This window comes from Grampus griseus (assembly GCF_964374135.1).
Source record: "Grampus griseus genome assembly, chromosome: 16".
In the NCBI taxonomy this organism is placed as follows: Eukaryota; Metazoa; Chordata; class Mammalia; order Artiodactyla; family Delphinidae; genus Grampus; species Grampus griseus.
In genome coordinates, this window is record NC_139010.1 from 78900523 (window position 1) to 78925834 (window position 25312).

The window sequence follows — 25312 nt, forward strand, 5'->3', positions numbered from 1 at the left end:
GCAGCTATATCACACGGGGAGATCAGCTCGGTGCTTTGTGACCCCCTAGAGGGGAGGGAGAGGGAGGGTGGGAGGGAGACCCAAGAGGGAGGGGATATGAGGATATATGTATATATATAGCTGGTTCACTTGGTTATACAGCAGAAACTAACACAACATTGTAAAGCAATTATACTCCGATGAAGATGTTAAAAAAAGTTATGTCCTGTTCTACCTAAAATCAAAGAGCATATCACCAGTATGCATAACACACATTGGGAAACATGGGTTTAGTGGAGGAAAGACCAGAGGAAATTAGTGAGAAGTATGAAGTTTAGAATATTCACTGGGACAAAGTGCAGTTTATTTCAGGTACCTCGTATGTCTCTCAGGGCCGGTGGCTCCCAGCAGTTGGCAGAATTCTCAGCCCTGGTGGTCTTCAGCCACCTGCTCAAGGTCCCCCGGGGGCCAGTGTCCCCCAGTAGCTTCTCTGACAGAGGCCTCTTTGGCCTCTGCTGGAATATGATTAAGTGGCAGGGGCCTGGTACCTCTGAGGCAGCCCATGCTGATTGTTAGAAAAGCCTCGTGTTTACCTGAAACTACCTCCCTGGCATCTGGGGCCGCACCAGCTCAGTCTTTGTCCTCGTCCGCAAGCTCCTCGTGATTCCTCGTTTTTTGAAGTCCTGTTTGGGAGATGTTTCCGAGGACATGTGCTTCAGGCTTAATGGCTGTGCTTTTGGGAATTCGTGTGTGGCCTGCCCTGGTAGAGGATTAGCACACATGTGGTGTCTTCTTCGGAGAAGGCTCTCACCCCTTCCCCTATACCCCCTAACCTAGTTGACCCCTCTTGCTCTTCAGATCCAAGCTCAAAACCTCACCTCCTCCAGGAAGGCTTCCCTGACCACCACCAGCCCCACAAGGTTAGGCCTGACAGCCTCCTGCACTTTTCCTCCCTGTGCTTTATCACAGGTCCTGGCTCTGTGTTTGTGAAATCACCTCATGAACATCCGTCTTCTGCCTTCCACTGGGAGCTTCACAAAGATGGAGACTGTGTTTGTGACTCACTGTGTCCCCACTGCCTGGCCTATAGAGGACCTGATACAAAGGAGCTGAGGCACTGGAGCCCTGTCGTAAGGACTGTGGACTGTCTCCGATAGGGTTACATTAGGAGTTTCCTCAACAGAACATTTCCTAATATTTTTTCCTTTTAAACATGTACAGATAACTTATTACGTCCAGGCCCTGTCCTTGATGCTTAACTTACGTGATTTTGTTTAAACACCACACCAATTGTACCCATTTTACAGACTGAAGTGGATCACAAGATCACAGGGCTAGCAAATAGCAGAGCTGGGATTCAGGCCCAGTTGCTCTGGCCGCGTCTGCGACTTGAGCTCAGTCTGTCCATTCTGCTGGTCGCATAGGGCCTGCCTCTGGATTCACTGCCTCCCACCCCTCCCACTCCGAGCTGGAAGGCAAATTCCATCTGGACTCCTCTCCTCACAGGCAGAGTCCAAATCAATGTGTAAGAGTCCCCTGGTTTGCAAATGCTTCACGGTCATCACTTTTTTTTAAAAAAAATTAATTAATTCTTTTTTGGCTGCATGGGGTCTTTGTTGCTGCACGTGGGCTTTCTCTAGTTGTGGCAAGCAGGGGCTACTCTTTGTTGCTGCGCGTTGGCTTCTTATCGTGGTGGCTTCTCGTTGCGGAGCATGGGCTCTAGGCGTGCGGGCTTCAGTAGTTGGGGCACGTGGGCAGTAGAGCACAGGCTCACTAGTTGTGGCGCACAGGCGTAGTTGCTCTGTGGCATGTGGGATCTTCCCAGACCAGGGATCGAACCCGTGTCCCCTGCATTGGCAGGCAGATTCTTAACCACTGTACTACCTGGGAAGTCCATGGTCACCATTTTTAGTTTTCTTGGTTTCGGTTTATGTATTTATTCATTGGTTAGCCCTACCTAGCATCTGAATTCCAGAGGAAAGTTGTGGAATAACTGTCAGTTTCAAAGCTTCTATCCCATCAACATCAGGACACTCACCCTGCTATGGGAGCCCGGTTTGTCAGGCCTGTCTGACCTCCCACCAAGGACATTTCTGATCGGACTTGGGAGCGTGTCTGGAATGCATTTGGTATCTGAGGCATTAAACTTTTCTTCCGCTAGCAGGATCGTTTCCTGAAAATATTTTGAAGCTTTTCTTTTAATCAGTGTGGCAGTTGAGTCAGGGAGGCTGCTTCTTTTTTCTTAAAAGAAGCACATTTATTTATGTAAAGATTACGAATCAATTTAAACAGTAATATTAATACAGGTTGATGTGTCGAATGGGCACCCACTGGTGACTAAAGTTTTGGCAACACGGATGCGGACTATGCCACCCACTCCCACTCTTTTGGTTGGTAAACACTGAGCAGTTCTATTGGCTGGACCTCCTAAGTGTCTCCAGACATGCACAGCCATGCCTTATTTCAGAGCACCGATTCACTCAACAAACTCGTGTTGGTCATCAGCTGAGCTCCAGGATCAGCACAGAGCCTGCCCTCAAGGAACTCACACAGTTTTTGGAGGAGAGAGATAAGTGAAGGGACCATTATAACACAGGAGGTGTATGCAATTCAAGGGGGTAATCACAGAATGTTTTGGGGACCCCCCAAACCCAGCCGGGCGTTGAAAGGTGGTGGTCACCTGAGCTGAGTCCAGACAGACTGTTAGGAGTTGGCCAGCAGAAGAACAGAGGGAAGCGGCAGAAAGGTCACCCTGTGCCCATGGGCACCCTTTCTGGTGCTGTCCATTCCGTTTTGTGTAGATGCGTATTTCTATTTAAGTACCATTTTCCTTTTGCCTAAAGAACTTCCTTTTACATTTCTTGTGTGTGGATCTGTTGGTGATGAAGTCTTTTAGCTTCAGATATCTGGAAATGTCTTTATTTCATCTTTGCTCTGAAAGATAATTTTGCTGCATATAGAATCCTAGGTAAGCATTTCCCCCCTTTTCAGTACCAAGGTGGTATTCCACTGTTTTCTCATTTGCATGTTTTCAAGAAGAAATCTGATGTCTTATCTTTGTTTCTGTCTGTACATGTCTTTTTTTTCCCTCCAGTTGTTTTTAAGATTTTCTCCTTGTCGCTGACTTTGAGCAGTTTGATTATGTTGTGCCTTGATACACTTTTCTTCATGTTTCTTGTGCTTGGTACTGATTGGGATCTCGGAGCTGCGGGTTTGTCATTTTTGTTGACTTTGGAAATTTTTCAGCCATTATTTCTTCAAATATTGTTTCTGTCTCCCCTTCTCTCATCTTGCTTCCTGGGACTCCAGTTACACCAGGCTGTTTGAAGTTTTGTCATAGCTCACTGTTTCTCTGTTCATGTTTTAAAAATTATTTTTTCTGGGGGCTTCCCTGGTGGCACAGTGGTTGAGAGACCGCCTGCCGAAGCAGGGGACGCAGGTTCGTGCCCCGGTCTGGGAAGATCCCACATGCCGTGGAGCGGCTGGGCCCGTGAGCCATGGCCGCTGAGCCTGCGCGTCCGGAGCCTGTACTCCGCGACGGGAGAGGCCGCAACAGTGAGAGGCCCGCGTACCACACACACACACACACAACAGTGAGAGGCCCGCGTACCACACACACACACACACAATTATTTTTTCTCCCTGTGTTTCATTTTGGATAGTTTCTATTGCTGTGTCTTCAAGTTCATAAATCTCTTTTCTGCATTGTCTAATCTGGATTTAATCTCATCCAGTGTTGTTTTTTTTTTTTTTTTTCAGTCCAGACATTGTAGTTTTCACCTCTAGAAGCTTGGTTTGGATCGTTTCTTTTACCTTGCATGTTTCTCTACTTAACTTTGGGAACGTGTGGAATACAGTTACAGTAACGGATTTAATGCCCTTGTCTGCTAATTCTCACATGTGTGTCAGTTCCAGGTCTGTTTTGGTTGATTTTCCTCTTCGCTGTGTGTGATATCTGTCATCTTTGCACGTCTGATTATTGTTTTAATTGGATGCCAGACACTGTGAATTGTACCTTTTGTGAGTGCTAGATATTTTCATACACCAATAAATATTTTTGTGTTTTGTTCTGGGATGCAGTTAAATCACTTGGAAACAATTTGATCCTTCCAGATCTTGCTTTGAAGGTTTGGGAGGCAGAGCAGGTTTAGTCCAGGGCTAATTCTTCCTCACTGCTGAGGCAAGACGCTTCTGAGAATGCTACTCAGTGCCCTGTGAATTATGAGATTTTCCAGTCTGGCTGGTGGGAACAGACACTAAACCCAACCCTGTGTGAGGTCCCGGCACTGCTTTAATTTTTGGTGTGATTCTTTCCCTGGCCTCGGGTGGTTTCCTCACTTGCCTGGGCTCATTAGCAGTCTACCCAACACTGCATCATTCGGGGGGACCCTCTGTAGAGCTCCACAGTTCTCCGGGTAGCCCTCTCTTCTCGGACGCCCCGCCTTAATCTCCCAGCTCTTAGCTCCGTGTCCTCAATTCAGGGAGTCTGGGCTGTACCTAGTTCTTCCTGTCTGCTCACAGTCTGGAAACTCTGAAGACAGTGAGCTGCGGCATTTGTAGGATCCATGTCATTTGTTTCCTGTGTCTCAGGAATCCTCCTTCATTGCCTGATGTCCAGTGTTTTGAAAACTGTTATTGCATTTGGTTTGTCTGGTTCTCTAGTTGTTTCAGGCGAGAGGGGCTGCTTTTTGAAATGATATCCAGGCTGTGAGCATTTTGTGTGTGTGTGTGTGTGTGTGTGTTAGAGTGTGTATTTTTGTTTGCTCTTTCTTCTTTTTGTTTTTTTTGTTGTTGTTGCTTTTTATAGGTAGTAAATTCAGCATGGAAAGCAAAACCTAAACTTGGACTGCAAAGATTTGCCAAAAATTTACTTAGTTTTCACAGAACCAACGGTTGGCAAAATAACCTGGTTACAGAGTATTTAGCTGAAGGTAAAATTCAGCCTGTGCTCGACTAGAGGTGAGATAGCGTCAGCTTCCCCGTGTGTCCTGGTGGCACTATATCACTTTAATACCCGCTGATTGATTTTAAATCGCCCAGATATGCACCGTTCAGAGCCGCAGCCCATGATGGGCAGTGGGAGATATATTCAAGTACATTGACTTTTAATCAATATGATGACGATACTACCTCGTTTCCTTTGTATGGTGGTGGTTTTAAGCATGAAGTCAAGAGGTTTATTATGTCAAAAAAGATGAGGCAGCACAGGAAGAAAACTATCTTGACATCACTTCTGAGTGCCTTTCACTCACTGCACGACAGGCCATCATGATCGGGGACGACATCGTGGGTGACATCAGCGGTGCCCAGCGGTGTGGGATGAGAGCGCTGCAGGTGAGGACCGGGAAGTTCAGGTAAGTGCCCCGCGCCAGCCTGCCCGCCGTCTGCCTGCCTGCCTGCCTCGTGGATTCCTGGGGTGACCAGGGTTTCGTTTGTCTTCTTCTCCACAATGAAGGGCGTTACTTTTTCCCAAATGGAAGAGCAGTATGTGGGCATCTGATGCCTTTTTTTAACTGTCCCCTAAGGACGGGCCTGGATGCCTTTTTGTAGCAGAGAGTGGTAGATAAAAAGGGTCTGAGTTTCAGAACTGAGATTTGAATAGGGTGTAGTGTGGAGACAGCAAATGGAAGGCTCTGGCCAGCCGTCGAGCCTGCTTCCCACAGAGAGCCGGCTTGAACTTGGGCCACACTCCTGTCCTCAACGTGGCTGATGCCTCACTGTGCTCGGAGGGGACAGCTCCTGGGCGCCCAGCTCCTCTGGTCACCTTCTGCCTCCTTGTCCTCCACCGTATCCATCTCTCACCTAGAGATGACAGGTCCGTGGTCAGGGATGAGTCAACGACACTTTGGAGTTGAACCTCTGTCTCCAGAGCGTCTTCTTTGCTGGGTCAGAAGTCAGCCTAGCCTCGGGCAGGTTGCGGACGGGCACCTGTCGGGGGTGTGTGGATGTGCCCTGCGGTGTCTGGGCCTGGCTTGCTTAGCCTTTGAGCGTATCTCAGACATCACAGTGTTGTCTTGGCTTCTTCTAGATGGTTTTGATTGTCGCCATTCAGAGAAAGTACCATTCTGTGTATGCTGGAGTACCATCTTGTGTATGCTAGTTAAAACATGGTTACCCTGGGGTGTCTGGATGTCGGGGGAGGGATGGATTACATCAGTCCTGGGTGGTCTGCTTAGACGGGGTCAGAGGAATAGATTAGAGGGCCTGACCCTCACTCCGAGGCCCGTTCCTGTGTGAGAGACACACGTGGCCTTTGGGTTTGGGTCACGTAGGTGGACACAAGGTGAGTGAGGAAGTCTCAGTACTCCTAAGGTCCAGGGCCAGAAAGTCCCTTCCATCCACCTCTTGGACCTCCCAGGGTGCCAGAGGCCACCTTGCAGCCCCCAGCACACCTGAAATATGGACCTCCTTTCTTCCCCAGGTCCTCAAACGAGGGTTTCCTGGGTTTCCTGGGCTCTCTGCGGCCTAAGGGAGTGAGGGAGACCCCACTCGAAACCTCATCAGCATTCTCTCCCAGAGGCCAGCCTGGAAGCCCGAGGTCCCCAGCGCCCGCTTCCCCCGAAGCTGCTGAGCAGTGGGACTTGGCACCCTGTGGTTGATGCTCTGCTGCGCGGTGCCGCCCGGCCCCTGGTGCCGCCCCATCAGTAGCCAGCCTAGCTCAGTGAGCACCTTTGACCCATGAGCACAGGAGGGGCACCTCCGTAACTGAGAGCACGGTGGTGAGGCAGAGGTGAAGAGTGAGAGCCATGTAGCTTTTTGCACTGGGCTGCTGCTTCTGGATTCTAAGGGAGAAAAACATGTCTGTCTCGATTAAATGTAGCCACAGCTGGGGTCTTTCTGGCCCAGCCTAAGCCATGGCCCTATAAACTGAGAAGGTACTGCCCCTGCCCCAGGCCCCAGGCGTGCCACTAGGTCGCTGGGTCACTGAGGAAGGTCCGCACACACAGTCGGGAAGCCCTCGAATGGGCAGGTGGGCATGCAGACGGCTGTGTCCTACTGTACACCACCGGGGTTGGCACTTTTCTGAGTCCCCCATCACCCCGTCTCCCAGAGAGACAAACCCCATCAACAGTTGGCCAGATCATTCCAGACTGCCTTCTCTGTGTAGATAATATAAGGATAATACTTTTTTTCTCTTTATAAAAACGGTATTATATTATTTCACAACCTGCCCTTTTCTTGAACAATGTTTTGTGGCATCTGCCCTTGACCGTTCTTCATCATTTTAAATTGCTGAGGAAATGCTGTAGGTAAGTACTGTTTAGCGCGTGGTGCACAGGGAGCCGTCAGCAACGGGGAGGTGATGCCGGTGCTGTTGGTGACGTCTGTTGCTTCCCGGTGCAGCCCCACCTGGCTCTGCGTGGAGAGGGTGGGGCTTAGCGTCTCTTTTCGTGGAGGTATTTAAGATTTCAGACCTTTTGATTTGTTTGTTGTGAGGTTGTAAATCTGCCTTTGTTAGCAGGCAGGGCGGAGGGAGAAGAGCCTCAGTGCAGGTTAGGTGGTGATGCAGCCACCGGAGGGGGAGGCCGCGTGGCGGGACAGGAGGCTGGGCTCTGTGCCGTCAAAGCAGGCGGAGGACCTCTCTGCCCCTGGCCGATCTCTAGAGCCTCACTGTCTAGTGCGGAAGCCACGAGCCGCAGGTGCCTGGGGAGCACTTGAAATGTGGCTGTTGCAAATTGAGACGTGTTAAAAGTGCACGTACACAAGAGTCCAGACTTAGCGGGAGAAAAAGAATGTGACAAACTCATTCATGATATCTCACACTGATTGCATGTTGCAATCCTGATGCCTTATGTTAATTTCACCTGCTTATTCTTGTTTTTGTTCACGTGGCCACTAGAAAGTCCTAGCTTGCCTCCACGGCTGGCATCCATCGGCGCTTAGTGCAATTCTGGTGGGCAGCGGGGCCCCTGCACCGCCCCCTGCTCCCTGCAGATGGCAGTCTCGGTGCACGAGATCTCCATGGCACCTTGCACGGGCCTCTCTGTAGACGTAGCCGGCTTGGGGCCAGTGAGCAGCCTTGGCACCTTGGCACCCTGGTGACTGGGCCAGCGTCACCCGGCAGCACCCAGCTCCTCCCTCTGGGGCTGCCCTGCCTGCCCCTGTAGCTCTCCACCCCTCTGGCCACCTCTGTGAGCCGGCGGCACTAGGTTTGAAGCTCACTGTGGCCCATGTCTGCACCAGACGTCAGCCGGGCAGGGGCAGGGTCTGCGTCCTTACTGTGCTGGGCCTCCCTCTGAGTGGCTTCACAGGAGCCAAGGGCCACTGGATGGGTCAGCAGGGCATCAGCCCTGTGCACCGTGTCCCCTGTTGGTGGCCTTGGTCCAGCCTTGACTGAATTGGGGGAGTGAGGCGGGTGGAGGATGACCTTGTCACCGGGCACGGGTGGCAGAGAGCCGTGCGGTGAGGGAGCTTGGTGCTCATACCTGGCCACGTGGCTTCTCCACTGGCTTGAGGCCAAGGGCCGAATGGGGAGGCTGAGGCAAGTGAAACCGGGGTGTCCTGCCTGTCCTGGCACAGGAAAGGGAGGGAGGCTGGAGGGGGCCGCGTAGGGCCTCTGGACAGCCCCGCTGCAGGTGCCCCTCAGGCCAGCGTCTTCTAGTTGTGCGTGCGCACACACACACACACACACACACACGCGCGCGAGGTTGTCTGAGGCCACGGCATTGCTGGGGGTGTGGGATTTGGACTTTCCCATGGCTGTGAGATCTCCCTGTGACCTTCCATGTCTTCATTCCCCTCACTTCTTTCTATTTTTTCTTTTTTAATTTATTTAATTTATTTATTTTTGTCTGCGTTGGGTCTTCTTTGCTGCGTGCGGCCTTTCTCTAGTTGTGGTGAGCGGGGGCTACTCTTGGTTATGGTGCGCAGGCTTCTCATTGCGATGGCTTCTCTCGTTGTGTAGCATGGGCTCTAGGCGCGCAGGCTCAGTAGTCGTGGTGCACGGGCTTAGTTGCTCTGCGGCACAGGGGATCTTCCCGGACCAGGGTTCGAACCCGTGTCCCCTGCATTGGCAGGCGGATTCTCAACCACTGCGCCACCTGGGAAGCCCGCTTCTTTCTACTTTTATCAGAAAATGGCCCAAAGAGAAAAGTGTGAAGTCTCAGAGTGGGGAGAGGTTACAGCGGCCCCTGAGCTTTGGAAGGAGGGCTTCACAGGGCCTGCCCCACCAGGACCAGCGGGAGGCTCAGGCCCCTTGCAGGAAGGAGGCTGGATCCCTTCCAGCAACCCCAGTGTTTGGAGCCAGAGAGGCTCCCAAGGCAGACAGCTTGCAAACACACCCCCGCCCAGCCGGGCAGCTGGGCAGCCGGGCAGCCGAGCTGTAGACAGAGCCATACAAGGTTTTCTTTTCTGCTCTACGTGAACGTCCAGCCCAGCCAGGGTGTGGCCTCACCTGGCTGGCAGGTAAAGGCCTTTCGGGCGTTTTCCCCACCTGCCCCTTCCTGGCATGTCTGACGCACCGGGCCTGCTGGCAGAACCTTCCAGCCTGAGGCCAGGACCTGCTGTTCCTCCAGTCTCCTCAAGACGCCATCCCGACTCCAAGGGCCCTGTGACCATCGCAGGCACATCCTCACGGTCGCAGTGAGTCCCGGAGGCCCAGAGGGTGCTGGCTCCCCCGCTGCCAGAGGCCTTTCCCGTTGAGACAGCTAAAGCCTTGCCCAAGGCCACCTAGCGAGGTTAGGCAGAGGCTGGGCTGCAGCCTTCTCTTACCCCAGGTGGGTGCTTCTGCCACCGCTTTCCTACTGGGAACATCCAGCCCTTGGGGCTCAGCTTCTGAGGAGCTGCAGGAGTCACGGTCCCAGGCTCACTTCAGGGCACAGGCAGGGCTCGGTGTCTGAATAACGGGGGGCTCGTCTGGGAGGACTGCTGTCCCCACCCCCAGGCACCATAGCCCCCCTCCTTCTCTCCTAAGGACAGGCCTCATCTTCCATGGGGGCTGGGGCCAGGCCCTGTGTACCCCCATTCTGGCAAATTCAGGTGAGGGACGTCCTTCTCAGGAGCCCGATGCCCTGCATGTCCCCAGTGGAGGAGGAAGCGGTCGGGACATCTCGCTGTCCCTTCATACCTGCTTGTGTCCCCACCTGACCCCCCTCCTGGAGACATGCCAGAAGCGGAGCGGGGACACCCTGAATGCTTCCCCCGTCACCCTGTCCTCCGTTCCACGCTGCAAGGCACAGCTGGCGCCTGGTTCTCAAGCACGGTGGCAGGCGTCACTGCCCAAGGCCCACGCTGGTCGCGCTGTGTAAATAATCCGGCTACGTGGAGCCTGCTTTGGGGATCCTCTTATTTGTTATTTACTCACTGGTGGGAGATGTTTTCTGAGTCCAGAACGTTCTTGACGAGCAGTTTGCCGTTTTGGACTCACGAGGGAGTAGGCCTGGATTCCAGGTGTCCCTGGGCTGGGACTGGCGCTCCGCCCGCACCGAAGCTCAGCTGGAGCTGGGGTGCCCGTGGACAGCGGGACTGGCGGGTCTGAGGTTCCAGGCACGCTGCACAAGGCTGAAGGATGCGGGGTACAGAGAATGTGATGGTGGAACCAGACGCTGGAGTGGAGATACCCAGAGCCCGACAGGGCTGCACTCGTGACACAGCTGCCGCCAAAGTGCGGCCCTTGACCCCATCTCTCGTCACTCTGCAGCCAGTGACTTCACAGAGTTTCCTTAAGAGGAGGCTCTGGTTTCCCTTCGGAAGGAAATGGGTTTTTCTTCTAGTGCCAGGTGGTATTTGAGGGAAGTGAGTGATCCTGGGTGTTAATTTTTCGGCAGTCACCGTTGTCACTGTGAGGCCATTGCAGGCTGGGGTTGTGGGTGGTAGCCCTCTGTCCCTGCGTCCCGCCGAGGAGCATTGCCACGTGTGCACCAGGAGGGAGCTCCTGCCCGCGTAGATGGACACTCCGAGCCTCAGGCCTCTGGAAGACGCTCCCAGCTGGGGAGGAGGCTCCACGTAGCTTCAGGGAACCAGGAGGTGACCAGCTACTGCCTGGCTGCAGCCCGCCCAGCTGGGGAGAACGGCTTAATGCTGGGCGTGGGGGCTCCCCCCTGGGTCCCTCGGACTCCAATCCTGGCTGCCAGTTGGGGGAGGGCTCCGGGAACCAATCTTCGGGGAAATCGATTGTGGAACGTTGGTGGGCCAGCCGGTCAGCCCAGCAGGTAGCCTTGGTCTTGCACGGGGATAGAGGTTGTGGGAGGCACCCCTGGGCTTTGAGAGGTCCCTTAGCTCACTGGGGGTCACACGGTGAAGGGGTCACAGATTTGAGCCTATATGCCTTCTTTTGGGATTTTTGCTAACTGCTTTATTGAGAAATAACTCGTATGTCGTACAATTCAGTAGTTTTTCAAATGTTCACAGAGCTGTGCAGCCGTCACCACAGTTGGGCAGACACCACTCCATCATTCTGAACCCTTTAACCATCCTTCCCAAATCCCCTGCATCCTAGGGCTTTGCGGGGGGCAGTGCCAGCCCCCAGCGGTTCAGTCTGCCTAGACCCTGGGCCCTGTGGGAGACTGAGGAGGGACCCCCAGGGGCCTGGGCTGGGAGGGCATTGGGCAGGCAGAGGTAGGCACCGGTGGTGGGGTCAGTGGGGGTCAGGGTGGGATTGGCAGGGCCAGACCCACCCGTCTCCCCATCCCCTCCCACCCACCGCTTTCCTGGGTTGAGTCGCTTCCTCTGCACTGGTTTGGCTTCCCTGCCCTCTGACTCGCTGCTCGCTGGGGGACAGAACTAGTAGCACTTTCTGGTACCTGACTCTCATTATCCTTCTTGGTCCCTGACCAAGGCTGCTTCATGCCCAGGGCAAGAGGGGAAAGGTTTCCAAACTGTATACAGCCCTGCTGGACTCCTCACCCTGCTTGGAGAAACCAGCCGGCTGAGGCGGGGGGCTCCAGGCTGAGGGGGGCGTCCCAGGTGGAGGCCAGGAGGTGGCTGCAGAGTGAGGCCACAAGGCCCTTTGGGGGGCCCAGTTAGGACCCCATCAGCAGCCTCCTAGCCCGAGGAACTTGCTTCCTAGGAACCTGCAGGTAACTCGGGGGGTCCTGGACGGCTCACGGGGCGGACGGGGTTGGAGGAAGGCCCAGCAGGTTCTCTAGTCCCCCTGAGGCCAGCTAGTACGTTCCAGGAGCCCCTCAACAAACCTCGGGAGGTGTGTGCTCTGGACCTGCCGCTCGCACTTGCTCCTCAACCGTGTGACACCCCGAGAAGGAGGCCAGGGTCACGGTCGCCGCTCGGCCACAAGCTGGCGAGGAAGATGTGAGAACAGGGCAGTGCCTCCCAGAGGGTGTCACATGCCAGAGCCTGTGACAGGTGCTCACATGCATCTTGCTTCAGCTTATCTAAAGCTCACAACCGCCCTGGAGGCTGCCCCTCTTCTCACTCCACTTTATACGTGTGGAAATGGAAGCCCAGAGAGGTAGAGTAACTTGCCCGAGGCCACACAGCCCACCAGTGTGGGAGCTGGGATTCGAACGCAGCTCTGCCTGACTGCAGGTCCTGTGTCCTGAGCACTCTCGCACCCTGCTGCCCCCAGTTAGCCCAGTCTCGCGGGAGCTCCGAGCCCGCGCTGGGTCTCACCGACCAAGAGTGGCCGCCGTGGGGCTCTCAGGACCGAGTGGGTCCCTCCTGTCCTTGTTCTCTCGCACGACACTCTGCACTCAGCCCCACTTGAGGAAAGGGGCCTCGTGAGGATGAGCTGTGACTTGAGCTGGTCTGGCCCCGAAGTCGGTCATGTGACCACACCCGAGGGCCTGGCTGCGGGGGGTGACAGGTGGCAGCCCCAGCAGTCACATGTTCGCTGGCTTTGTGGTTAAAGCCAGCTAACCCTGAGCCCTCCCCTAGCCTCCTGTGTGGGGGTGGGGTGGGGGAAGGGGTACTGGAAGGTGCTGGAAGGAACCTCATTTAACCTCAGAGGAAGCTGCCCATGAAGGTGCGTCAGAGCTGTCCCGAAATAGAACGGGTTGCCTGGAGAGGGGTGAGTCCTCGTCACTAGAGATGACCCGGGGAGGCTGGCAGACCTCCGGCTGGGGAGGCCGAAGACGGCACTGCAGTGGCCAGAGGCCAGGGCTAAAGAAAGCCGCACACCCATTCTGAGTCTGCTGACATTTAATTTAATGGGCACTTGCGGGCACCAGGTCGTTTCTGTACCTCTGGTGCCATTTCCCCATTGACAGACCCTGAAATGTCAGTGTCGCCACCTCCTACTCGCAGTTGTGGAAACTGTGGCCCAGGCAAGGCAGGGGCACTTGTACTCGGTTATTCCAGCTGGGCCTGCCGTTCAAGCCTGACTTCCCCCTCTAGGTCCTGGGCTGTTAGCATCAGAGCTGGAGCCCAGCGGTTAAAACCACAAGTGTAGATGCAGGTGTATAGGTGCATGAGTAGCACAGATGGGAAGGAAAGACAGCTGCTTGTTACGCAGGATTTGGTTATATCTTTGCATCATCGGGTGTCTGCTAAATATCGTATGATGAAAGTATAGCACTCCCATCAGAACAACAGTTAGCTTTTAAAGTACGCTTGTGCCACCCACACCCCCATAGATTTGTGAATTTGGGGAATTCTTAAGAAGAAAGACCACCTGAAAGTACAACACTGTTCGTTTAAGAACAGAAACCAACCCAAGTACCCTGAGGCGCACAGCTCTGCCCTGACCCCCGAGGCCCAGCCGGGCTCCCCGCTCACACGCAGGACCGTGAGCCTCTGGACACAGGTGTCCTCGCAGTGCAGTCCCATCCCTGGCCTGTAAGCGGGCGCTCCAGCCCCTCCTGCCTCCCTGCATGGTGCAAGGACACCCTCTCAGGTGTTTCATCTGGAAGGGATCAGGGTGAGGGCTCCGGTCCCTGCGACTGAAATCAGCACCTTCTCTGGGCCACCACGCATACGCAGCCGTCTGTGACCTCCTCCCCACAGCGTCACCCCGACACGCTCAGGTCCCGTGCCCTGGCTTACACACACACACGCACGCACGCACACGCACGCACGCACTTGGACTTGTGGAAGGGTGGCCACTCGAGGGCGGGATCCCAGCCGCCCCAGCACAGGATGGGCGTCCAGGGCCGTCGTGTCTGGACTCGCGGACGGCGGGCCCCAGGCTGGGGGTGGTGGGTGAGGGTGTGTCCGGGTAGAGGGGCCTGAGTCAGCCCTCGCTGGACAGAGGGGCTCAGAAGGTGGACTCAAGACTCCCCTTGCTGCAGGCCCAGGTCCGCCCGGATGTGTCCAGTCCAAGCCCACCTGCCCCTCGTCATCTGGGAGCGTCCTCTGACCCGGGGAGGGAGGGGCCTGGTGAAGACCTGAGAGGGTTGGGCAGGGGGTCAACCTCCAAGATGCGCTGTGCCCTGAGGAGGATGCCAGGGGAGCGTGCACAGGGCTTGTTTTCTCCTCCAGACTCTCCCCTCTGTGTCCTTCCTCCTGTCCCCACTCCTGTCCATCGTCTCCGCCCCTGGCTTTGCTGCCTCTTTCCACATCCTTCAGGGTCAGCGATCATTTTCCCTTCTTCCTCACGCCACTTTCCGCTGGGGCCGCTAGAGGGCGCCTCGATGCCAGGGCCGGGATGCACACCCGCTCACACCTGCACACTCAAGCACACTCACACCCAGGCCCCTTGCACACATGGGAGCCAGGCTTCCCCAGCCCTCCCCCCTCCCCTGCCACCCCTCACGGAGAACATGGAGGTGCTGGGCCTGGGGGTTTCCTGCAGCTGTGGCGAGACCCTCCTGGCGGCGGGATCCCAGGCCCGAGGCAGGTGGAGCCCCCCCCGCCACCATCCTCTCCAGGGTCTTTTCCCTTTTCCAGCTCCCCTGGCACCGGCCCAGGGGAGGGGGGCCTGAGAACTTCCAGTGTTCCTGGCCAGGGGCCTCCTAGCACCCCTGTGGGCACTGGGGAGACTGGGTCTCCCAACCCCTCAGGCTCCCCTCCTGTCTGTCCCCACATCCCCATCCTTGGCTGGCCTGAATCCTGCTGTCCTTAAGGTCTTCTCTGATGATGGAATTCCCAGGATCTTCCTAGCTAGAAGGGCCTTAGGGGACCCCCGGCTCTGTGTGGGCAGCTGAGAGTGGCAGAGGGGCTGTCTCAAGGTCAAGGGGCTCCTGTGGCAGTCTGGGGTCTGTGTGGGTCCCCACTCCAGCACCGTGTCGCCTCCGGTGGAATTATCTGGCCCTCTCTTGAGTTCCCACAGTCTTCTTATTTCCAGACCCTTTTTGAGATCTCCAAAGAAGACAGATTCCATGTGTCCTTCTCCCAGAGCCAGACCCAGGTCCAGGTCTCGCCGGTTATTCCACTAACTCCTCTATAGACGGGGGATCCAGTCTGGGGGCAAGCAGCTCCGTGGTCCTGTCTCTAGACTCTGATCTGGGGCACTAAGGCCTTGCCTCGACGTGTTGACCGTGTTGCTGTCTTTTTTGTGTGTGTGTGGCCTCGCTGCACAGCATGCGGGATCCTATCCTAGTTCCCCGACCAGGGATCGAACCCGTGCCCGCTGCGGTAGAAGCGCAGAGTCTTAACCACTGGACTGCCAGGGAAGTCCCAGCATTCTGAAGGTTTCAGGACAGTCATTTTGTCTGATGCTTCCTTGTGAAATGACCCAGGTTATGCATTCGGGGCCAGAATATCACAGAAGTGATGCTGCGTGCATCTCCGTGCAGCATATCAGGAGGCTTGCGGTGTCGGTTTGCCCCAAATGACGATGATGTTAACGTGGTTTGATTAAGATGGTGGCTGCCATAGAGTTACATAAAGTTATGGGTTTTCTTCCCTTTGTAATTAATAACTGCTCGTGGGGAGATACTTCGAGTAAAAATCGCATTCCTCATCGTACTTTCATCCACTAGTTTTAATGTCTGTTGCTGCTTCTTGAGTTAATTATTTCTATGATGGTTACCAAGTAATTCCGTCATTTGTTCTTACATTTGTTGTTGATGTTCCACTGTAGGGAAGAATGTTTTCTTCTCCCCGCTTACTCATTTATACCAGTGCAGACTCATGGATTCCTGTTTAACCCGGTGGGTTATAATCTGTTACTACCATAATCGATTTTGATGCTCAGACGGTCCCTGGTGTGGCCAGTGGCAGCCTCTCGAAGCTGGATCTGTGTACTTCTGACAACCCCGCCCCCTCACCGCCCCAACCGATTCTCCAGCCCTTCCTTCCTTTCTGGCACAAAAGATGTTTCAGGCTCATCGTGTTCTGTCTCTGTATCAGCCCTGGAGTCAGCCATTTCTCCAAGGAGACCCCGTTCCTTTGAGTGGAAAGTGATATTTAGAATGAAAGACCAGGGCGCTAGATGTTCTCTTGCCTCTGGATGTCTCTTCTCTCAGAGCCTCTCTGTGGACAGAGGTGGGAAGCATGCATGTGTAATTCACACGTCCATCCCCCTGTGTCTCCGTACCTGTCGGTACCCGTAGAAAACCATGGGTTCACACCGATGCCTCTGATTCTGGTCCAGCGCCACAGGGCTCATCCCAGCCTTGTGCCTTTGCACATTTGTACCTTTGTCTGCCAACGGGGAGAAGACTGCTTCCGTTATTCTCTCTCTGTTTTCCTAATTGCTCAGTCCCCCTGTATGTGGCCAGTCTCTGGCCCTGCTGGCCTGCCATCCCTCTCACTGCCCCGTCCCATGCCAGGGCGCCGGGCTGCCTTCCGCAAGGGAGGAAGACCCCAGACCTTGCTGGCTGATCTGTCTCCCTCCTCTCACCCTTCCCGTTCCTTGAGTGAGAGGACTGGGTTTTTGCCAATTTCTTTGTCCCCCCCGCCGGCCCCAGTGCCTCGCATGTGGTGGACACTCCGGTCTGTTAAGCTGAATAACAACGGTCTTCCCCATCGGGAGAGGGCTTTCAGCTTCCCAGACCATTTTTATGTCTGTGGTTCTCACCCAGGGCTCCTAGGTAGGCAGGGAAAATCTTCTGTTTTCCGGGGAAAATGCTGACTCGCCCAGGCTTGCCTCGCCTGCATGGGGGTGAGAGGGGTGGGAGCAGCCGCCCACTGCGCCCAGGGTAAAGGTGTTCCGGGGCAGTTGCCAGCATGTCTGTCAAGGTTGTCCCTTTGCCCCCATGAAAGCCTAGCTACGTGGTGTAAGAGTATCACCTGGACTGGTTCTCCTGTGGCGATCGTGTGCTCCGAAGACAGAGGACCTCAGGCTCAAATCCTGGCTCTGCCACCTACCAGTTGAGCCTCAGTTTTCTCATCTGTAAAATGGAGATTTGGGGGAAGTATCCTCAGCACCTTCGGCGCAGGAGGAGCTGAAGGAAATACAGGTGCAGGAGGTAGGTAGGTCTGTGAAACCACATGTGTGCAGAGTGCAGAGAACTGAGGCTGCTGGCCTGACCCTCCAGATGCCCGGGCACTCCTGGGGGCAGGCTTGGCCAGGCCCGCGCTCCTGGGTCGAATCACAGGGTATCATGAACCGGGGCGTTCAGGACACCGCTTTGAAAATTCACGCCCACGTCCTCAGATTTCCAACCCATTCTCCCAGATGTGCTCCCAGCCTCCCCTTTTGTGGCAGACTGGTTGGCAGAGCTCACAAGTTTACGTAGTCGGATGGGGGGAGGGAAACATGCAGGTGCAACCACGTGAGATTTTTCTTGCTGCTCACGACCTTGTGGCAGCCGGGCAGAGCGTGGCATGTCATGGGGCAGGCCACTCCGAGATGACAGATGCTGGATTAGCAAAGTTGACCTTTCTTTTAATAGGGTGCCGTTGGCTTACTGCGAGGGGAGGAGGGGCAGCTGCTCCCACCCCCCCCACATGCATGGAGTCGCATCCCACCCTTGCCAGGCCGTCTGCTCCTGCCACCCAGAGGGCACCCAGGATGCGCTCAGCTTCGCAGGCACCTTCGTGTGCTCAGCACTGTGCGGCGGGCACTGAGTGGCCTGGAGGGTCCCCAGCCCAGCGCTAGGCACGGAGTGTGTGTCCTGGGGACTTGGGGTGCCCAAGGAGGACTCCGTGAGGAGTGGAGTGCAGGCGGAAGGGGGACGTGGCACTCTGGGGATCGCCTGCTCAGCAGGGACAGCGTCTGCCCCGGTTGCTGTCCTATCTCGTGTGGTCACAGGACGGCAGGCTCTGAGCGGCAAGAGTGTGGGGATGGGTAAGAGCCCGGGGGTGCTGAGTGGCCGGAGCAGAGCCCCTTGCTGCGGCAGGATTGCCCTCCAGGCCCCAGAGCGTGCTGAGCCGGAGGGGGTGGGGCAGGCTGCGTGGCCCCGAGTTTCAGATTGGCATCACCGTCTTTGCCCCGGTGCTGGGAGCTCAGGTGCTGGATCTGCCTGGATTTCTTCCTCCACCTCAGCCCTGTCGCGCTTTCTCTCAGTTTTTGGAGCCTCCTGTGTGTGAGATTGCAGAGAGCCGGGGGCAGGGAGGGGGCAGCGCTGGCTCGTCTGAAGCTGCAGCAGCGTGGGGAGGAGGCCTGGGTGCAGGGCTCAGCCTGAGCAGCCCCGGCCTGGGTGGGGGGAGGGGGAAGGGCCTGGGTTTTGGGGTCTGTGGCAGGGGATGACATCTCTGAGCCACCGCCTAGCCGGCGTGTGACCCTGCATGGGCTACATTACCTCTCTGTGCTCCATTCCCATCTGTGAAAAACGTGCTGCTGCTCTTGCGGGGTGCTGTGAGATCCCACAGGAGTTACAGGTGAGATACAGGTGAGCTGGGCAGGTGCAGGTGAGGCTGCGAGGAGCCCTGTCCCCTTCCTCTCTGGTTCCTGAGCAGACGTCTCTCATGGCTCTGTCAGTAGCGCTGTGGCTCACACAGGGCTGGGAAGAGCTCACTAGTCTGGCTGTGGAAAGTAGCAATCAGGACTCGCACATAGTTCCACATAAAGATGTTCACGAGATCTGGGTATTGTCTCGTGTGCCTTGGTCCTTGGAGCCTCTGGGACCTGCTGCCCCCCTATGCTCAGCTGTGTGGCTGTGGGCTGGTTACTAAACCTCTCTGTGCCTCAGCTTCCTCACTGTAGATGTGTTTCCTTCCTAAGGTTGTTGGGAAAACACTAATTGTGACAGTGACAGACATACTTCATCAGAGATTGTTCCATTCGTTTACCCTCAAAACAATGATATGGGATGGTTAACCTATTATATCAGAGAGGTTGAGTAACTCCCCTAAGGTCACAGAGCTGATGAGAGCCCGTCTTTGAACCCTAGGAGTCTACTCTATAGCCGGTGCTCTGAACCCTCCACTGTGTGCAGCGTTACCTGAGTACTGCCCTTTTGTTTCTGGAGCGTTCTAGGTTAGTCCAGTAGATTTTTAAATCGCGTTGGCTTCCAGGGGTGCCTGCTGTGAAGTCCTGCTGGGCGGGGGGCCGGCACCGAGAGGAGCTGCTCCCTGCTGCCAGAGGAGCTCAGAGCCCAGGGCTGAGAGAACGACTGGCTCGGGGTCTGTCCTTAGGCCGGGGCCCAAGCCGCAGTTCTGCTCTGGTCCCTCAGGGAATTAGGGGGACCAAGCAGGGCTTCCAGACCCTGCCCTAGTTCAGCCCGAGCAGCTCCCTTGTCTGTTTCGGGGTTCCTTGCAAATTCTGCTGGCCTGGGGTGGAAGTTCTACTTTAAAAGCATTTAAAAGCTCGAGGAGCGTGGTTCTCCCGACTACGCCCCCGTGCCCCCCAACCCCTGGGCCCTGTTACAGGTGAGTAGGCTGAGGCTGGCCGAGTCGGGGGCTGCCACTGGCTCTGGCCCCAGGGCCCCCGCCTTGTGGCTGAATGGGCTCAGGCCTGTCCCTCTGCTCGTTTCGGGTGTTTCACCCCCAGGCCTCATCGGTCTCACGGAGGCTGTGACTGGGGCGTGGTAGGATCCAGGCGACACGTCTGAGATGTTCCTTGTTTTGTTCTGGCCAGCGTCAGCCAAGAGGGAGAAGGAGTCAACCTTCTTTGGAACCTGCCAGTAAAGATGAACCATCCGTGTTTCCACCTGAAATGGTTTAGAATAAACTCTTGTCCAGCCCCAGTGAGGCCGCCCCAGACAGATCTTGCCAGGGCGGGATGGCAGCTCATGAGCGCCTCCTAGTGTCCCAGCTCCTCTCTGCCGGCCTGAGTGAGCTCAGGGCCGGTGGTGGGACCAGCTGGTGTGTCCCAGAGCCCCCATAGCAGTCTCCCGGAGGTCCTGTGAGCCCAGGGCTGGTGAGGCTGAGGGAGGGGAGGCGAGAAGGGCAGAGAAAGCTTCTTTGCCACTTCGGAGGTGGCTTTCTGAAGGCAGAAAGCAGGCCAGGGCCCCATTTGACTGAAGACCACTGGGAACCTGAGTTATTTCAGAACAGGTCCTGTGCGGCAGCTCCAAGCCTGGGAGAATCAGGCAAGGACTGGGTTAGGACAGCGGCCCTTGATGGGTCATGCTGGAAGCTGTCAGCCCTCCTTTTGCTGCTGAGAGATGGATGGACTGAGCTGTGAGGGTCTGGACACCTGGACTGTGGTCCTGGCTCTGCTATGGACCACCCACTGGTGGCTCAGACCTCTTGTCCTCTGTGATAATAAAAATAATAGCTATCTTTTAATTTATTTTATTATTATTTTTAATTAATTAACTTATGGCTGCATTGGGTCTTCGTTGCTGTGTGCGGGCTTTCTCTAGTTGTGGTGAGCAGGGGCTACTCTTTGTTGCGGTGCGCGGGCTTCTCATTGCGGCGGCTTCTCTTGTCGCGGAGCACGGGCTCTAGGTGCACGGGCTTCAGTAGTTGTGGCGCAGAGACTTAGTTGCTCTGCAGCATGTGGAATCTTCCTGGACCAGGGATTGATCCTACATCCCCCTGCATTGGCAGGCAGATTCTTAACCACTGCGCCACCAGGGAAGTCCCCATCTTTTTATAATAAACCAGCAGTTACCTGGTGCAGGACGAGCACTTTTCCTCTGTGCAGCAAGCCTGTAGGGTAAATACGTGTCTCGGGGTTTTGAGCATCAGAGACATATAGTGACAACCTGGTGGGCCCGGGAGTCGAACCAGGTAGATCTGACTCCAGAGCCCCGCTCGCAGCCCTCACTCAGCTTGCCCAGACTCAGTTTCCCCACCTGCCCTCTCCATCTCCCTGCTGCCGTGAGAGGTCCCGGGAACACGGTGCTCAGGGTATCACGGGGCCCAGGGAGATGCTGGGGTGTCAGAGCTCTGCCCATGTGGCAGGGCTCCTCGTTGTTGCTGGAAGTGGGGACCCAGGTGGGAGGCTCCGGGTGGCATGAATCGGGCCGCAGGGAGTGGGTGGCAGGCATGCCAGCCCGGAGCTGGTTGTGCAGTTGGGTGAGGTGGGGAGGCCGGGACCTGTTGACGGCTGTTGGCACCAGGGCTCAGAGTCTCTTCTGCCTCCCGGCCCAGCCCCAGGCCAGGAGCCCAGAGCCCCCCTAAACCCTTCCACTGGTCCATCAAGAGATGCATCTAAAGGCCGTTCCCATTAGAGATAATGGCCGGGCCTCATCTCACCCAACACACTGCGCCCACTTCACAGATGAGGAAACCGAGGCCAGAGAGCCAGGTGGCCAGCGTGAGGGCCTGCCCCAAGAGCCAGGCTCCCCATCTCCTGCTCCTGTGGACCCCGTTTCTGTGCCCACTGCCCTGAGGAGAGTGGAGGCCGAGATTACCCAAGACTTTGGAGGTATCAGCCAGGTGTGAGTAATTCAGGCTGCGTCTTCTTTAGCCCTCGGATAAGTGTGTGTGGGTTTGTACCACCACAGAGCAGAGACATGATGTGGGCAGGTGTGGCCCAGGAGCCATGGTGGATGAAAGACCCTCTTAGGACTCCAGAGGTCCTGGGCTCTTCTCTGACTGAGTCCTCTTCTGGGCACTGCCATTCCGGTTCCCCCATCCTGGGTGACCCGCCAGAACCTCCCACCTTGGTGCCCAGGGCGGGACTCAGCACACAGGATGCGGCCATCTGTAGGGGCTCCCCGCCATCTGCAGGTCTCCGCTCCGTGGGCCGTCCCAGCTCTCAGCACAGCGCTGCCTTCCTACCTCCCGGCCGCGTGGCCTCCCGGCCGCCCTCTCTTCTCGCCCCATCAGGGCGTTCTCTGGGAGGACAGGAGAGGCTCTTGTCTGCTCACATCCAGCAGCTTCAGGAGAGCAGCTGCTGCTCTGGCCGGAGGGGAGGTGGTGGACAGGCCTCCTTCCCCTGAGACAGAGGCCGCACACGTCTGCGCTGAACCATGCTGGTGACCACGAGGAGTTTGCTACTCGGACCCGGAAGAGACCAGTGATGATGAGGTTGCGTGCAGACATTCCATTTCTTGAGAGACTCGCAGGTCTAGGAACCCTTAGGAGTTGTGTAGGTTCTCCCCTCCCACTCCGTCCTGCGGAAAAGTAAGCCCCGAGCGGCTTCTGACTTGCCCAGGTGACACAGCTCTTTGGAAGCTGACTCAAGCTTCCAGAGGAGGAGCCTGGGTCTGCTAACAACACGGGCTCTTACTGCCTCTTATTCCTGCGAGGAAGCGTGGTGAAGGAAGGAGGCGCTTCCTTCCGTGCTATTTCCCGGCACTTTATTTCCCAGAGCACTGCAGGCATTGAATTATTCTTAACCTGCCTTCATGGGAGCAGGGGGTACGCTTGCTGCAACCTGAAACGTAGGACGGTTATTCAGGGCCTCTTTCTGGGGGGAGTGGGATGGCTGGAGGAAGTGTGGGGTGCCCCCGAGGCCTACCGGGCCCCCCAAGTGTTCCCTGTGCCTCATCAGCCATGTTGAAACTGAAATGCCCCCCCCCCCGCCCTGCCACATCCCCTGAGCTCCCCAAGGGGAGGCAGCAAAGCATCTTCAGTCAGAGCCACTTGCCTGACTTCATGTCCTGCTCCAGTCACTTCAGGCCTCAGTTTCTTTATCTTTAAAATGGGCATAATGAGAGCGCCGACGCCCCAGGTGGAGGGAGGACAGAAAGGCGTGTTATACTGAAAGCATTCAGCGCGTTTCCCGGCACATAGAGTGCTCCTCGGCAAATACCAGCTGTTGTTCTTTTTGTTGGTGTTCCATCTGTGTGAGCGTCCGGGAAGGAGGCCCCGGGTTACCCCTGACTTCCCAGGCCCTTGGGCCCACTGTCCCTGTGGCGTGGCTGTACTTCTGCGGCTGTGGGAGCCTCCGTGATATCTGGGGAGGTGCTCTGGGTGGGCGGCAGCTGTGCCTGTGCTGTCAGGCCTCCAGAGACAGGGACCCCACCCCCACCCCCGAGCAGGGACCTGCAGCCCAGGCATGTGGCCCCACCCTGTCCCTCCAGGCCCCCCGCAGGAGGGGCCTTTCACTGTAGTCTGGAGGCCCTGCTCTCTGACCTCTGGAGCTGCTCGCACAGTATTCTGAGGGAAGTTGCCAACACAGAGCACGGAGCCTCGGACAGCTGGCTTCTTCCACCGGGCGCCCCAGACTCCGTGGACATGGCCCCCCGCGCAGCCTGTTCTGCTTACTCCGTCCTGCCTGTTGGCAGGTTGAGTGGATTTTTCGCTAGGGGCCCGAGGGCTGTGGGAACACAAGAGTCTTCTCCAGCAGCCCCGAAGGTCTGCACAGGTGGGGTACCAAGACCAGTGGGTCAGAGTGCCTGGTGGTTTATAGGGGACACTCATCCCCTCTCCCGGCCCCTGAGCCCACTCCCAGGTTCTGGCCACCGGCGGGCCTCCAGACCCTCCCAGGAATTGGAGCCGGGGCTGCAGTGCCTGGGGCCCCGGCTACCTTAAGGGGCTCGTGAAGGTGTTTTCATTTCTTTTAAAATTAGAAGGAAAAAAAAACCCCAAACTTTTAAGGTCAAAGAAAATGTTTTAAAATTTTTTCTCATATCAGAAATACATGATACTTTTGAGGCTCACGGAAATCTGTTAAATTATTCAAATTCTTTTTATGGAAAAGGGGGCCCCTAAAGTCATCAAGCACCAGGCATGCCCTGCTGTGTGAGAGCCTCCACGCCCACCCAGTGGGCCTGAGTCCCTGAGTGCCGTGGATTAGGATGCATCCGCTGTGAGATGAGGGCTCGGAGCCACGGGGAGGGGACAGCCCACCAGGCCCTTGGGGCCCGGATGGTAGTTTAGGTCTGAGCTTAACTCCATCAAGTGAACTTTTATCCAGAGCTGCTTTGTGGAGAGACCAGGGACGGGGCTCTCCGGCCTGCAGGAATGTTGCTTTTGGCTCCAAGTGGCCACCTGTGATGGAAATTCCGAACCCCGAGGCTCACGGAGGAGGCAGCCCCAGCTAGCCCTTGACCTGATGGAGGGGGGACCACGGGCCCCCTGGTGGGGTCCACGCAGCAGCTCCAATGGCAGACAGGTTCACGAGTCTCCTGTCTGTCTGCACAATAGCAGTGGGGACCCAGGATGGGGACATGCCGGGCCTGCGAGGGGCACCAAGGCCTCCTGGGGGGCATCATGGTCCTGTCAACACAGAGCTCCTGTGACCTCATCCCTCAATACACGTTGCAAGGGCTTCCTAGAACACACTGGGGACCAGGGGGATTCTAATGTTATCTGCACAAATTTGTGATGCTGGAGGGCAGAGCGAGGTGGTCCCCTTCACCCCACCTTCCCATCTTGAAGGGGTGCCACCTCCCCAGGGGGCTGGGGAGATGCTGCCATCTGCTCGGCGGCAGGGTAGCCTTACCCCCACTTGGTCCCTGCCGAGATGCAACGGAAGCAGCGAGGGGCCTTGAGGGGCTCTCCTGAGACACATCTCCAGTGGACACTCCTGGAACCGGAAGGCCCTGTAGTCCCGAGGGCTGAGTCACCAAAGGCCATCGTCACACATTTGCCCTCCGAACCTTCTCTTGGTGCCTGTGACCCGCATGTAGACCTGATGGGCGGTCGGAGCCCAGGGCTGGTGCTGGGGCCAGCAGGGAGGTCTGGATGCCTTCTGTGGCCCAGGGGTGCCTGTGGCTTCCACAGCACCAGACTGCGACCCTGAATGGGGCTGTCAGTGGGGCTCAGCTGCAGGGTGGCTTCCATTGATTTGCTGACATGTTTACAAGTATGTTCACAGTAGCCCAAGAGCCAAGTACGAATATATCCCCATTTTACAGGTGAGGAAACTGAGGCAGAGTGGTGGACCCGTCCAAGGACACCCAGGAGCTAGTGGGATCTAAACCCTGACATTCTGCCTTCCAGTCTGTGTGCTGAGGCTGGGGCTCTCCATGGCAGATGGTACCGAGGGGGATCTGGGGGCTCCCACCCTCGTGGGAGTTCTCCTGCCTCTGCACGTGGGGACCAGAGAGAGGGGCAGGACAGGTCCAGCCTGGGGGAGCTGATGGTCAGGGTGAACAGGTCTTCCCCTGGCCCCCACCCTGCCCCCTGCCGTTCTGGGGCTGAGCCTCACTGGAGGCCCATCTTTCCCAGAATCCAACCTCCGTGCCCATTCCTCGTGCTCTTGCTGTCCTGCAGGCTACTTTCCTGACGGCCTCCGTGCTTGTGCCCACCCTGTGTCTCGTCTGACCTC

The 25312-nt window shown here is 56.3% G+C and overlaps 1 protein-coding gene across 3 annotated transcripts in view; it reads left to right on the forward strand.

Annotated features, from left to right (window-relative positions):
* The window catches only part of LHPP (phospholysine phosphohistidine inorganic pyrophosphate phosphatase), a 140925-nt gene that overhangs the window by 41740 nt on the left and 73873 nt on the right, over positions 1 to 25312 (forward strand). For all 3 annotated transcript variants that reach the window (XM_082672936.1, XM_082672938.1, XM_082672937.1), the window contains exon 6: positions 5242 to 5333. In XM_082672936.1, coding sequence (XP_082529062.1) covers positions 5242 to 5333 — 92 coding nt within the window. The remainder of the gene's footprint in view (positions 1 to 5241; positions 5334 to 25312) is intronic.